The 14,800-nt window shown below is 47.7% G+C and overlaps 1 protein-coding gene across 1 annotated transcript in view; it reads left to right on the top strand.

The window, feature by feature from the left end:
* Positions 1 to 250: 250 nt before the first annotated feature.
* The window catches only part of ALDH5A1 (aldehyde dehydrogenase 5 family member A1), a 23,540-nt gene continuing 8,990 nt past the window's right edge, over positions 251 to 14,800 (top strand). The window contains exons 1-8 of the mRNA XM_015414735.1: positions 251 to 928; positions 2,240 to 2,323; positions 2,570 to 2,740; positions 3,595 to 3,711; positions 4,438 to 4,581; positions 5,894 to 6,037; positions 10,175 to 10,333; positions 10,871 to 11,040. Of these exons, the coding sequence (XP_015270221.1) occupies positions 575 to 928; positions 2,240 to 2,323; positions 2,570 to 2,740; positions 3,595 to 3,711; positions 4,438 to 4,581; positions 5,894 to 6,037; positions 10,175 to 10,333; positions 10,871 to 11,040 (1,343 nt within the window). The 5' untranslated portion in view covers positions 251 to 574. The remainder of the gene's footprint in view (positions 929 to 2,239; positions 2,324 to 2,569; positions 2,741 to 3,594; positions 3,712 to 4,437; positions 4,582 to 5,893; positions 6,038 to 10,174; positions 10,334 to 10,870; positions 11,041 to 14,800) is intronic.

The raw sequence follows: 14,800 nt of genomic DNA on the forward strand, positions 1-14,800 counted from the left end.
AATGCAAGTGTCAGAAGGTGGGATCACACTGTCATAGACCTGAACTCTCTCACTTCTTTAATAAGAAAAAAAGTATTTATTGGCTGGGAATGACTGCAGGTCAAAGAAGAAGGGGACGGCAAAGGATGAAACGGTCGGACGGTGTTACCGATGCACCGAACATGAAATTGAGCAAACTCCGGAGGAAGACAGGCGGGCCTGGCGTCATGTGGTCCATGGGGTCACAAAGAGTCGGACTCGACTGTGCGACTGAATAACAACGACAACATTTATTGGCGATTGCACCTTGAATTAAACAGACGTTACACAGACGCTGATCTGCCTGCCAGTCTTAACGAAACACAGCTGGACTTACATGCATGATAGCACTGTGTGCTGCACATGATGCCCGTGGACGAAGCCTGGAGGAGGCGGTGTTCCCCGCCGGTGTCAGAGAGTCGCAGTCCCCAACCATAACGCGGGCGCAGCTCTCGCAAGCAAAGCTGAGCGGCGGGCGAAGCAGCGCGGGAGGCTTCCCGAAGCGGCGACTTGGCGGATCTTTCGTGATTGCCCGCCCCGCGCTCCACCCCCGGCCATGGCCGCTTGCTTCAGGCCGCGGAGCTTTCGAGCGTGGCCAGCCCTCCCCTGCCGCCGCCCTCCGCTGCTCCCGCAGCCGCTGCTCCCGGCCAGGCCGACTGCGGTGGGGCTTCCCGCGGGCGTGCACATGAGCCGCGCAGGCCCCGGCCCGGCCATGCTTCCCAGGGCTCTGGCGCGCTCCGAAGGCTTCGTGGGGGGCCGCTGGGTGAAGGCGGCGGCCGCTTTCCCCGTACGGGATCCGGCCACCGGCGCGGAGCTGGCCCAGGTCGCGGACTGCGGGCCGGCGGAAGCTCAGGCCGCCGTGAGGGCCGCCTACGAAGCCGGCGCCGCCTGGAGCGCGGTCTCCGCCAAGGTGAGGGCGAGGAGGAGGGCGCCGCTTGGACGGCAGCCTCTTCCCTTCCGAGGGCGGCCGTTCGCTCGGCGGGAAATGAGCGTGGACGGAGAGCGGCTCCCGGGGGGGGGGAGGGGGGGGCACGTTCAAAGGCTACGCTGAAAGAGGGGAAGCAGTTGCTGTAGCCGCCCCTGCCTTGTCACTGCCACAATGAGCAGGCCGTTGTATTTAGTACAATGAAAACGCGTCGCTTGGCTGAGTTTTTCATGTCAGACGAAAGTTCAAGAACCCTCTCAGGGAAGACGTTTTCTGGTCATTTGGCAGCCCTGAGTTAGTAGGAAGCATCTGCTGCTTGTGACAGACAGGTGAGGGGACACCCCCATCCCAGAAGAGCCTAAGCTAGCCCGGGGTTTAGTCCTGGTACGTGTTGCAAGACTATAACCCAATTCTGGAAGTTATAAATCAATAAGCGTGTGTCTGTGCATAATTCCAGAGGGGCAGCTGTATTTATCTGTAGCAATAAGGTACAGAACTTGTGGGGTTTACCGAAGGCGAGAAGGAGAAATATGTGTTACTTACACATTTCTGTTATGACAAAAAGAGATTGGTTGCCCATGGATCCATCTCTAGCAATGCCTCACCACCCACCCCCAGTATATTCTCTGCTGTGGGTCTGCTATATTGAGTGATTTTGTGGTTCCATGAATAATACTAGACTTGCATCTGGAAACTTAGGTCCATATTCAGATGTAACAGAATAGCTGAGAGTGAAAGAAATCGGTGCTTAAAGGTTGTAAGACATTTTGTATTAGTGCTGCATAAGGAAACATTTATTTGCTCAACAAATAATTAAATTGTGGAATTCACTGCCAGTAGACATACTGATGGCCACAAATACAAATGGCTTTAAAAGGAAGTTAGATTCATGGAGGATATATCCACCAGTGGCTAATAGCCATGGTGAGTGAAGGGAATTCCCATATTCAGAGTCAGTAAATTTCTGAAACCAAGAATTAGAAAGCAACATCAGAGGGGGCCTTGTCCTCTGTGCTATTTGTTGGCCTTCCAGGGCAACTCGCTGGCCACTGTGAAACAGAATACTGGACTCGATGGACCACTGGGCTGATCCAGCAGGACTCTTATTATTATTATTTAGTTTTTTTATTTTACAAAATTTTTATCCTGCCTTTCTGTCTTCACAAGGGTTGTAAAGACGGCTAACAAATTAAAACCATAATCATAATAAAATCTTATGTTGTGTTCTAAGCAATAGTGACAAATTGGGGACAGTTTTTTATTGTTAACTCTGCTAAAATATTGTTTCGTTTTCAGGAAAGAGGTGTTTTGCTTCGTAAATGGTACAGTTTAATGATAGAGAATAAAGATGACCTTGCAAAGATAATTACCGCAGAGAATGTAAGTATGCGCAAGAGGAAGGTGTATTCCTGGGGCTGTGATTATGTTTCTTAAAAGGTGAGTTGAAGCAGCCAGTGGGTACAGTTCAGTTGCTCTTGCATATTACTTTCGGTCATTATAGATATACTATAAAATCTTCCACGTGCTTACTCAAACTTTTGTAGAATTTTTTTTCCCATTGCAGTCTTTTAAATAAAAGGTTAATGGCTTACTATGTGTGTTTTTCCAATTCTCGATCTGTCACAGGGGAAACCACTCAAAGAAGCTCAAGGTGAAATTCTCTACTCTGCTTCCTTCTTGGAATGGTTTGCTGAGGAAGCTCGACGGACTTACGGTGACATCATTCCATCTCCTGCCAAAGACCGACGAATTCTAGTGCTGAAGCAGCCGGTGGGCGTTGCTGCCATCATTACTCCTGTGAGTCCAGCTGACTGCTCAAATTCGACCTTTGTTCTTGGTATTCTGAACCAGCTGCAGTGTACTGTGCTTGTGATATTAAAGTTCTGTGCAGTGAAAATTCAGGTTTTGATCATAAAATGTAATTAGGTAAATACAACTTAATGTGCGTAGTTATGGTTTGATTCCTCCCCACCTCAAATTGCAATATTTGCACCATGAATTGATTTTAAATGATGAGGTAAACATTCCAGTAGTTCTGGAAGGTCACAGAATCATTCTTTCTTGTCCCCTGAAAGCCTTACCCAGAATTCTCTTGGGTGTCTGAGCTTTCAGCTTGGTGCAGGCTTCAAATCAAATCAAATACCTTTAATGGCATGTCAATAAAATACATGGTGTGATAAAATATGAGCAAGGAGACAGAGACAGCAAAATAAGGCAGATCATACAGAAAGCTTGTATCTATCTTTAACCGCTTCAACCAAAAACCTAGCAACCAGAGCTGTGATGTCTGGGTTTGTGTCATTTAATAGACATTGGATTATTCTGTCATTGTTAACACAATGTTTAGGGTATAGTGGAGAGGAAAGGAGCTTCTTATGTGGTGCAGGCTTCAATATGTTTGTGCCTGTTCAAAATATAAATAATAAAAGTTGACTGGAAGTAAGATGCCATTTTGTTGCTAGACTGGATGGCATTTATAAGTGTGTTCTTGAGGTTCTCGGATGAACCCCTGAGACTGGTTCATCTAAATGCTGTTAAAGCTTGCTATATTGTTCTGCATATGACTTTCCACCAGAAAGTTCTGAACTTGCCAACTATTTCAGCTTTGTGTGGACTCTATGGACTAATCACATACATTCTTTTCAACGTAGTGGAATTTCCCAAGCGCTATGATTACAAGGAAAGTGGGTGCAGCTCTGGCTGCTGGCTGCACAGTGGTAGTGAAACCAGCAGAAGATACACCTTTATCTGCTTTAGCACTTGCTGAGGTAAGATTTCGGTACTGATTAGTGAGGGAGAACCTTCTGCAAGAGGGCCATGGTTTGATGGAAGAGCAGATGTTTTGCTTAGGGAACAGTCCCAGGTGCAGTCCCAGCCATTTCCATTAAAAATGCTGTTGGGTAGGCTGGGAATAGCCTCTAGTCAGACATTTGGTGAGTCACTAGCAGTTGGAGGAAACAGTACAGGCCAGGGCTAGATGGACCCATGGTTTGATTTAGTATAAGGCAGTTGTGACTCCCGCTTTGACCTGCATGGCCCATGCTAGTCTGATCTCATCAGATCTTGGAAGCTGAGCAAGGTTGGCCCTGGATAGTATTTAGGTGGGAGACCTCCAAGGAGGTCAGAGTCGCTACGCAGAGGCAGGCAATACCAAACTACCTCTGAACGGCTCTTGCCTTGAAAACCCTATAGGGTTGCTATAAGTTGGCTGGGATTTGACAGCACTTGCCACCACCAGTTGTGACTCCCAACCCTACCACCAACACAACCTGTCTCGAACTTATGGATGCAGATAGGTTAGGCAGTCACGAGTTTGTTCACTGTCATGATTTTTTTTATTTATAGCTAGATAGAGGCTTACTGGTTTGTGAGTTTAGTTAGCTAGCCTAACTGGCTTGTGTATTTAGTTTCAATTCACTCTCAGTCAGCAGGGATGCACAAAAAGGAATTAACGTCTATTCAAAATGTCACACATTTACTTTTTGTCATTGCAGCTTGCGAATCAGGCTGGAATTCCTGCAGGAGTATATAATGTTATTCCATGTTCTAGGCAGCAGGCAGCAGCAGTTGGGGAATTTCTGTGCACTGATCCCTTGGTAGCCAAAATCTCTTTTACTGGATCAACAGCTACAGGAAAGGTACCCTTTTGTGTCTCAAGAACTGTACGCTTGACCCTTAAATATTCACTAAGGTCAGAGAGTTCTCAAAGTTATTGTGGAATAAAGGTGCATAGGCATTAACACATGGTTGAAAGGCACAGATCTTGCCAAAACTAAACAAATCTGGTCCTGTCAGAGCCTGAATTGGAGACCTCCTGTGAACACCATCTATGCTGGCTTGAGTAGGGATGGGAATGAACCAAACCACAAATCAAAATTTGTCACTAATTTTGCTGTTTGTGGTTTGCGAACAGACGTTTGTGACAATTCTACCATCACAAACTTTTAAAGCAGGGCTTTCTGTTCCCCACAAAAACAGCTGAGTGGCGGGTGCTCCCCACCACTCGTTTCAGGCTGTCTTGTGCAGTTCCTTTAAAGCTGAACGGCAGGGATCAAGTTGCTCCCTGTCACTCAGCTATCTTTTAGGCTTTCTGCAAACCCCGTTGAAAGGGACCCAACGGGGTTTGCTGGGCCACAAACCAATTTGGTTCGTGAACAAACCTCCTGGTTCATGGTTTGACCACAAACTGCATTTTCCCTGTTTGTACCCATCTCTAGTCCAGAGTTCCATGATGGAAGAAAAGCAGAATATAAATGCAATTCGAAACTATATAGTTGCTTTAACAGTTTGAACAAAGCAGAAGGGAAATGTACAACCTTCTTGTCATCACCAACATTTATTGAAATTATGCTCTTCTCTAAGAGCAGATTTCTTGGTGGAATCAGTTTCTTCTTCTAGAATTATTTTCTGTCATCGTATGTGAAACAATTTTAGCCCATTGAAGTGTGCACAGAGTTTCACATAAAACTACAGTATACAATGTCACTATAGGAAAAAAACTTTAACAAAATAATTATGGACCAAAAGTCCTTGATCAAGGAAGTCCACTGATTTCTGAAAGTACTGTTAATGGGATTGGTTCTTGATATAATTAAAGTTTGCTGCTAAAGATTGCAGCCACACCAATGTACACTGCACTTGTCCCATTAAATTTAATGGAGCTGCCTAGAGAAAACAGTTTGTAACTTGCAATCTACATGGAAAATACTACTGGGGAGAGCCTGAAAGGATTTCTGAATCTGTCTTACAGGTGAACTTTGCTTTCTTCTTGAATTTCAGTCCAGAGCAATGCTCCCTCTAAGCTGTGGAGTGTTGTGGCCATACATTCCACTTTGTGAGCGACTAGCATTAAAGTTGTGAGTGAGCGATTTGGCTACTGCATAAATTAGTTTGTTCTGGAGCCCTCCTTCCTGAGCTAAGACAAAAAGATGTGATCTTGTGTTCTTGCAGATACTGCTGCGTCATGCTGCTGGCACTGTGAAGAGAGTCTCCATGGAGCTTGGCGGACATGCTCCATTCATAGTGTTTGACAGCGCTGATGTAGACAAAGCAGTTGCAGGAGCTTTAGCTTCTAAATACAGAAACTCTGGCCAGGTGAGAGCAAGTGTCCTATTTCATTTAACCTTAAAATATGTAATTTTTCCCCTTATATTCGATAATTTGAGCATTGTCCTTTTATGATTCTGGTTTGTATCTTGCACTTGGAAAAATAACCTAAAATAAACAATCATTCATAACAATAAAAACATTTAGAGAAATAAGAAGAAAGTCTTACTGGTTCATTGCACAATTTAGTGATATTTAAGCACAGTTCAGGACTTCCTTTATTTCAGTGAGGAAGTTAGCTTGATTCTATAAACTTGTCTCATTGATTTCGCTTGATCTTTCTTCTAAGTAAGTGTGTTCAGGTCTGCATCCTTGAGTACATTTTAAATACTTTTGCACTGAGACTATTGGCACCTGAGTTCCTAAGGTTGTCTGGATTGTGTATTCAGTTCTGGTTATTTTATTCACTGGCATTATACAGCCTCAGCCACCCAAAGTCATCTCCTGTTTTCTTAACTGTAGAAAAGAGCAAGAGTCCAGTAGCACCTTAAAGACTAACAAAATATGTGGCAGGGTATGAGCTTTTGTGGGTCACTGTTCAGTTCTTCAGATATATCTAGAATGGGAGTCCATCTGTCCTATTTATTGGAAAGTGGATTGATTTCAGATGCCAAATGACATTAGCAAGCAAATGACAATAGCAGGTGAATTACAATGGTGGGTGTGATTCAATGTTCCCTCTAAGCTGTGGAGTCTTGTGAGCAAAAATTCTACTTTGTGAGCTACTGGCATTAAAGTTGTGAGCAAGCGATTTGGCTACTGCATAAATTAGCTTGCTCTGGAGCCCTCCTTCCTGAGCTGAGTCAAAAATGTGTGAGCCGGAGGCTAAAAAACTGTGAGCTAGCTCACACTAACTCAGCTTAGTGGGAACACTGGCGTGATTGGATTTAGGTGAGATATGCAGAGGGGTAATAGGTGTGGGGAAATAAGCACTAGTAATGAGACAGGAAACCTAGATTTTGATTCAGTCCAGGTAGATGCATTGTCTTGAGTTTCATTATCAATTGCAATCCAGCAGTGTCTTGTTTTCTTAACTGAATATCTGGAACCATTTCACAACAGCTGCAGCGTCACTCCTCTGTTCCTTCAGTTCTTACCTTTCTCCTAAAGTCTTCAGCTTCAGTCCCTAATCATCATTCCAGCTGAACTGAAGCTAGAGTGTACGAAACACAGTCTTTTGCCTTTCTCCCTTGCTTCCCTCTTTCCGTCTCTTTCTTTATCTCTCCTGTTATCAAAATTGACTGCAAGCTCCTTGGAGCTGGGACTAGTCCTCTTTTTCATTGTTATTCTCTAAAGTATGCCCTACATTGATGGCACTGAATAAATGGATCTGTAGCTCAACTAAGCTGTTGTTAAAAAAAAAAGTAGAACCTGGATCCTATCAAGATGTAGTCAAATCAGAAATATTTATGAGCAAATAAAGGTGAAAACAGACTTCAGACATATGGTGGAAGTGAGTTGATTCTCTACGTTGGAAAACAAGTGATTTGAAATGTGGTTCATGGTATGTCTACCACATCTTAGAATGTATGTGACTCCACCCTACATGGCAGGCACAGTAGAGATAAGTTTTAAATTATTTAATTCATTTTGGTTTCTGCCTTTCTCAGTAACATTTCTGAATTTCAGACAAGGCACTGGGAGCCAAGTGAAAGTTCTAGAAGTGTTAAGATTAGAGATGTATTTTGAAGAGTAAGCAACAGACAAATTCTGGATATTCAGGCCATTGCCTTAACTTGGAGGATAATATTAGGTGGAGTGGCTGTGTTGGTCTGAAGCAGCAGAACAAAGTTGAATCTGTGGCACCTTTAAGACCGAGGAAGTTTTATTCACGGTATAAGCTTTCATGTGCAAGCACACTTCCTCAGATACTTGAGGAAGTGTGCTTGCACACTAAAGCTTCTACCGTGAATAAAACTTTGTTCGTCTTAAAGGTGCCACTGGACTCAAACTTTGTTTTGAAGGATAATGCTTACTTTAAGTTTGCTTTTAGATTGTTTTAGAAACCACTCTTAGTGCAGGCATTACTTTCCTGGTCATTCTCTCCAGCTTCAGCATCTTTAGAGTTGTTGCCTCAGTTTCCAGTAGTAAGGTGAGTAATGACAGCAGAAGCTAAAATGTTTAAATTTAAATCAGCATTGCTTTACAGTTAGATTGCATTCTTTTTAAAACATTGAATGGTTCCCATTATGTAGAGGCAAATGAAAGAACAGGGCAGTGCTGCTGAAGCACTGAGGTAGGTCAAGAAAATATGTAGGACCATCATTCTTGCTCTTAAGCTTCGTTAACATTTACGTACCTGAGGGACCGCCTTTCCCCACATATACCCCAGAGAGCATTGAGATCGGGGTCAGAACCGGCTGACCCTCCCTGGCCCCAAGGAGGCCAGGCTCGCCGCGATGAGGGCCAGGGCTTTTTTGGTGGTGGCTCCACACTGATGGAATGAGCTCACGGAGGAGATCAGGGCCCTGCGGGACCTTTTGTGGTTCTGCAGGGCCTGCAAGACGGAGCTGTTTCGCCCAGGGCCGGCTCAACCACTAGGCAAACTAGGCATTCGCCTAGAGCGCTGGGCCCTGGATGGGGCGGAGAGCCCTGGATAGGGGCGCCAAACTGTGCCTTCCCCCCCCGCCACCGCTGCCCGCCCTGCCACCGCAGCAGCTCACTCGCGCAGGCGGGCTCCTTACTTGGTTTGGAGGCGACGATGGGAGCCGGGGGTGGGTGAGGGTCAGGGGTCTGGTTTTGTGAACGAGTCGAGGTGAATCAGGGTGGCTTTGCTAGAGGGGGGGGGGCGGAGAGGTCTGTGCATTCTGCCTGCTAAAGCAGCAAGCCAAAATTCACCTCTGGCTGGCAGAGCCAGCATGTGACATATGAATGTGGGTCTGATGTTTGTGGGAATGTGTGGAGCGCCTTTTTGGGCTGGTCAGCCGGCGCAGTTCAGACTTGCTCCTTGTGGGAGGGAGGAGGGGGGCTTGCTTTCTTCACAGGATGGAGCCTCGGCAGGCATCCTTTCTCTAAGGAGCCGGGACTGAAGGAGATGGTGTTCCTTTTCTACTCTCGGGGCAATGGAAAACTTCCCCGAACTATCGTTTCCTTCTTAGCTGCTGTTGCCGCCGCATGGCCCAGCTCAAGCTCCCGCAGCCTCCAGCTCCATTTCCGTGCTGCCTCATGTGCTACATCTCTCCCCCCCCCCAGACTGAGCCGTGGCCGGGAGGAGCAGAGGCGGGCAGAGGAAGCATCTGATGCCCCCCACCTCGCCGTGTCTGATGCCCCCCCACTTCGCTGCCGCCGCTGCGTATCTTTCTGTCGATGCCGGTGCGGGCCAGCAGGCTGGGGCTGGCCACGATCTCCGTCACTCTCTGTAGTCGCTTGCCTCCATGCCCCCCCTCCACGGCCTGATCTTTGGCTGGGTCTCCCAGCCCCGCTGCCACTGCCGCCCATGCGGGCCTCCCCGATCGGCTTTGCTGGCGGCGCGCTCGCTTGCTGGCGGCGGTGGCAAAAGGGTGGCTGGCTTCAGAGGTCTCCAGGTCTCCAGGCCCCATCGGGAGGTTGGCATCTGCGCCACAAGGCGGCCTCGCCTAGGGCGCAGAAACACCTCGAGCCAGCCCTGCTTCTGCCAGGCTTTCAACTAGGAGCCGCCCCTCCACTATTACCATCAACGAGCCCGGCCCTCGGTTTTTAACATCTGCTCACTTCCATCGAGTGATGCGGGATGACAGAGAGCTGGAACTTAGCAGATGTCTAGATACCCGAATGCGCCATTGTAAGTAACGAATTATACAATCAACTAGCACTTTAGGATTTTATACAATTTTATATTTTTATTAAGTACTATACTGTTGTATATTGTTTTATTGGCAATTGGTCCCATTGTTGTAAGCTGCCCTGAGCCCGTGTGGGGAGAGAGGGGTAGAAATCGCATTAATAAATAAATACATTTATATCCAGGAAAGCTAGATAGCCGTTTAAGATGGAAGGAAGGACTACACAACCAGAGGATAAATCTAGTCAAATGAAGGCACAGAGGAGAAAGAACAGCCTTATCACAGTTGAAATACCAACAAGCTGTGCTGTGAATAATGAACTGTTAGTGGAGCGTTAACAGAAGAAGTTGTGTTTTCTCATCAGACCTGTGTATGTACAAACCGCTTCTTGGTGCAAAAAGGGATCCATGATGCATTTGTGGAAAAGTTTGCACAAGCCATTAAGAAAGAGCTGCGTGTTGGCAATGGATTTGAAGAGGGGACTACCCAGGGGCCCCTCATTAATGAAAAAGCTGTGGAAAAGGTAAACATTAGCTTTATTTTTTGTGTTATGGAGCGGTATTGGGATATTCTGATCATATTTGCATGACTATTTGCAAGCATGTACTTAGATTCTGTGACCTGTAAGTGGGAAAATCTGGGATCTTTCCTGCTTTCCCTCTCCCAGCAGTCCCATCTGACCCCACAAAAGTTGGTTCCTGGGTTTTCAGACCCGCATGGATTAACAGTTATGTGAGTGGGCGAGGTGGTCAAATGGTCCTCTTATGTTAGCATGGCTCAGGTGAAGGAAGAGGGAGGAAAAACAAATTTGCCTTTTCCCCACTCCCCACTATACCCCTACCCATGAAATATGTGGCTGTTAGGTGATGCAACCTCAGAATCAACTTTTCCAGTCTTACTAAGGTAGAAGGGAATGCAGGAAAGTTCCACAACTGTCAGCACTTTCTGCTGATGGATCACAGGATCCAGGCTGTTGTCTGTGCCTCAATACTATGGGAATTCAAAAGGACAGCCATTCCACAGATGCTGTTTTAACTCACATTTGCTGTGCTTCTCTTAGGTTGAGAAACACGTTGATGATGCAGTTTCCCAAGGAGCATCCATAATTACAGGAGGAAAAAGACACAGTTATGGAAAAAACTTTTTTGAGCCAACTCTACTCAGCAATGTCACAACAGGCATGTTGTGTACACAAGAAGAGACTTTTGGTCCTTTGGCACCTGTTATCAAGTAAGAGGTTTTGGCTGGTCAGATATTACCATCCTTTCATGTAATAATTGCAGTGTATTAAACTACTCTGAAGAATGCAAAGAACTCAGGGTGGGATAAAAATCAAATGCACACATGAACAGCACTTTTTATTGTCTTCCCTTTAAAATATCATTGGGTTGTATCCACACCATAGGTTTGTATCCAGAAATGGCCTTCTGCTCATGAAGGTATAGTCCTATTTATACAAGAACTGCTTCTCTGAGCAGAAGGGCAACTCATATTTGTTACCTTAGGAGAGAAGACTTCTTGTCAGGCCCGTAGCTAACGTGGAGCCCATGGGGCCCAGCCCCCTAGTGTTTCGTCTGGGCCTCTCCCTCCTGGGCTGGGCCCTCCCTGCCTAGCTTCACAACTTGAGCAAGTATGCAGTGCTCCAGGGGAGAGAGGAAGCTGAGGCTGCTGGGCATTACCCCCACACACACTTGCCCTAGAGTCTGGCAGGGGTGCAGGGCTGCCTTAGGTGACAGCTGACTTTTAAGGAGTTTCACTAATTAACTTTGATTTAATTAGCTGGTGGGCCCCCACAGCCCACCTCCTAAAAATATCCCTAGCTACGGGGCTGCTGCTTGTCTTCCAGAAGGGTGAACAAATGATTACTCTCATGCATTCTGTGTTGCAGCTGCCTTTGACACTGTTCTGTCTTTTAAAGGCAAGGGCCAGAGACACACTGTATCCATTTGCCTTTGGAAAAACAAAGGGCCAATACAGACATGACATCAGCTATGAGTCGGGTCAGGTTCCCTAGCATTCTCCAGCACTCTGGGGTCCAACTGGGCTTTGGAGTGCAGCAATTGGGAGGAGAGGTTTCAACCATTTTCCTGAAGGCCTATTTGTCCCACTGTGGGACTCCTCATGTTGCAGTCAGTGCATGTGAAACCCCACACTGGAGCACAAATGCCAGCCCTATGAGAAGGGAAGATGATGCAGAGGAGGATCAGTAGAATCAGGCCCTGGATCACTGGGGAGATGTCATATCTAGTTTGGTCCAGAGTTCTGGGCTGCTTTGACATGGAGGTGGTTCTCTCTGGAGCTCTCAATGCTGCTGTCAGTGCAGATGCATTCACAGTGGTAATGGAGCATCCACACATTAGTGACCTCCAAACTTTCCTTGCTCTTGTGGCCACCATTATTCTCCCCTTCACCTGTGTGGTATAGATTGCTATAATGACAATAGTGATGTGTTTAGAGTATTGGTCTACAATGTGGGAAATCTAGGTTCAAATTCCCATTCTGCCGTAGAAGTTCACTGTGACATTGGGCAAGCCGCTTTCTCAGCCTGACCTACCTCACAGAGTTGTTGTTACAAAGATAAAATGGAGGAATGGAAAAATATTATAAGCCACTTTGGGTCCCTGCTGGGTAGAAAAGTAGGGTATAACCAGGCCTCTCATCCTGCCGGAGCGCCCCAGTACTTCGCTCCGGGAGAGATGCTCCGGGGGGGCAGTCACATGGTGAAGCCCCACCCCCTTCTTCAAGCCCCCCCTCTCTCTCCCCTTCTTCAGGCCGCTCCAAGCGTGCCGGCAAGAGCAGGAGCTCAAGGCCGGCACCTAGGTGCTGCTCAAGTGCCTCAGCGCCTCAAGGAGCATTCCCTTGACAGCCTCCTGGAAGCTGTCAAGTCCCGCGGGGGCCTGCTCCCAGAGCCTGGGCAGCAGTGGCAAAACAACAGTGAGCTGCTGCCTCTTTGCAGCATTGCGGGTGGGCGAGTAAAAGGCGACAGGGAGAGCAGGTGGTGCCCGCGTGTCTGTCCCTCCCTCTCCTCCTCTTGCCTGAGCAGGAAGAGATGCGCCATCGCAGAGAGCTCCCTTGCGCTGCTCTCGTCGTCCTTCCTTGGTAAACCGCCCGCCTAGCCCATGGGTGGCTCCCGTCCCTCCGCCGCCTGACTCGCCTCATTTCCTCTCATCTCCCCGCCCTACTCCCTCCCTTTAGCATGGGGCTGGCTTCAGTAGGGTGCCCTCTCCACCACCGCAGCTGGAAAGAAAAGCAAACTTTTGCGGCCCTGGAAAGTAGAAGCGGGGCTGTGCCGAGGGGAGTGGCACCCCTGCCTCTTGCCGGGGCCCCTTTGTGGAGGGCGTCTCACTGCGTCCCAGGCCCATGGCCACCACCCAGCCCTTCTCTCCATGCTTTTGCCTTCCCGACCCCCGCCCCCCCCCAAGCATTTACACACACACACACCCCTACGCCTCTCTCCCTCTCTCTCTCTCTCACACACACACCCCTGCTCTGCCTCTCTCTCTCTCTCCCACTGGGTCTGCAGGCTTTGAGGCAAAGAGGCTGCTTTTGGAAGCCCAGCTCGCCTGTCGCACTGCAAAGGCAGTGCCGGGGGGGTCGGGAAGGCAAAAGCACGGAGAGAAGGGCTGGGTGGTGGCAACGGGCCTGGGACGCAGTGAGATGCCCTCCACAAAGGGGCCCTGGCAAGAGGCAGGGGTGCCACTCCCCTCGGCACAGCGCCGCTTCTACTTTCCAGGGCCGCAAAAGTTTGATTTTGTTACTAGCTGCGGCAACCAGCCCCGTGCTAAAGGGAGGCAGTAGAGCGGGGAGATGAGAGGAAATGAGGCGAGTCAGGGCTAGGCGGGTGGTTCACCAAGGAAGGACGATGAGAGCAGTGCAATGGAGCTCTCTGCGGTGGCGCATCTCTTCCTGCTCAGGCAAGAGGAGGAGAGGGAGGGACAGACACACGGGCACCACCTGCTCTCCCCGTCGCCTTTTACTTGCCCACCCGCGATGCTGCAAAGAGGCAGCAGCTCACCGTCGTCTTGCCACTGCTGCCCAGGCTCTGGGAGCAGCCCCCCGCGGGACTCGACAGCTTCCAGGAGGCTGTCAAGGGAATGCTCCTTGAGGCGCTGAGGCACTTGAGCAGCACCTGGGTGCCGGCCTTGAGCTCCTGCTCTTGCTGGCACGCTCGGAGCGGCCTGAAGGGGAGAGAGAGAGAGGGCTTGAAGAAGGGGGCGGGGCTTCACGATGTGACCGCCCTGCCCCCACGGAGCGTCTCTCCCGGAGCGAAGTACCGGGGCGCTCCAGCAGGATGAGAGGCCTGAATATATGTAATCAACAATTGTTGATTTGACCAACAACAACAACAAAAAGAATAACTACACTGTCCATTACTAAAATTTGGTGTTCCTCCCAACCTTTGTTATTGTCAGGACTTCCTAGGGAAGGACAGTTTTTACAATCCTCCCTCTGACAGATCAAAGGGAAGATATCTTCCTTTTTAAGGCATATTGTAAAGGATAAAACAGGTCACAATGTTTTTCAGCTAGTAGACATGGGAAGCATAGATTTAACGCAGGTGTTGCTGTCTTTTAAACAATACTTCTGAGTCTGACCAGGACAACTTCATTGCCTTTCATAAATTCTGTTTAATGGCCCTTTAAGTTGTAACATTTTGTTTCAAAGCTTGACCTGAAGGAATTGGTGACAAAATTTGCTAAAGAAAAGGAACGCAAAATGAGATTCTGATGTGCCTGAAATTGAAACATTAAAGAGACTTAAATTTCAACATCACAATTAACAGAATTTTTCAAAATGCTTTGTGATTTGTGTTTTTCTGTTCGAGAGAGAAAATCAGAGATTTTCAGAGATTGTATTACTTGATCTCACAATTAAAAAATGAAATTAGCAATTTCACATTTTGTGTTTTTCATTCTTTCTAAAATGCATTTATGTTTGAAAATTGGTGGGTGCCCGGGGGGGGGGGGGGGGAAGGAGGCCCCGCCTGGGG

This window comes from Gekko japonicus, unplaced genomic scaffold (genome assembly GCF_001447785.1).
Source record: "Gekko japonicus isolate JY-2015 unplaced genomic scaffold, Gekko_japonicus_V1.1 scaffold1433, whole genome shotgun sequence".
Classification (NCBI taxonomy): domain Eukaryota; kingdom Metazoa; phylum Chordata; class Lepidosauria; order Squamata; family Gekkonidae; genus Gekko; species Gekko japonicus.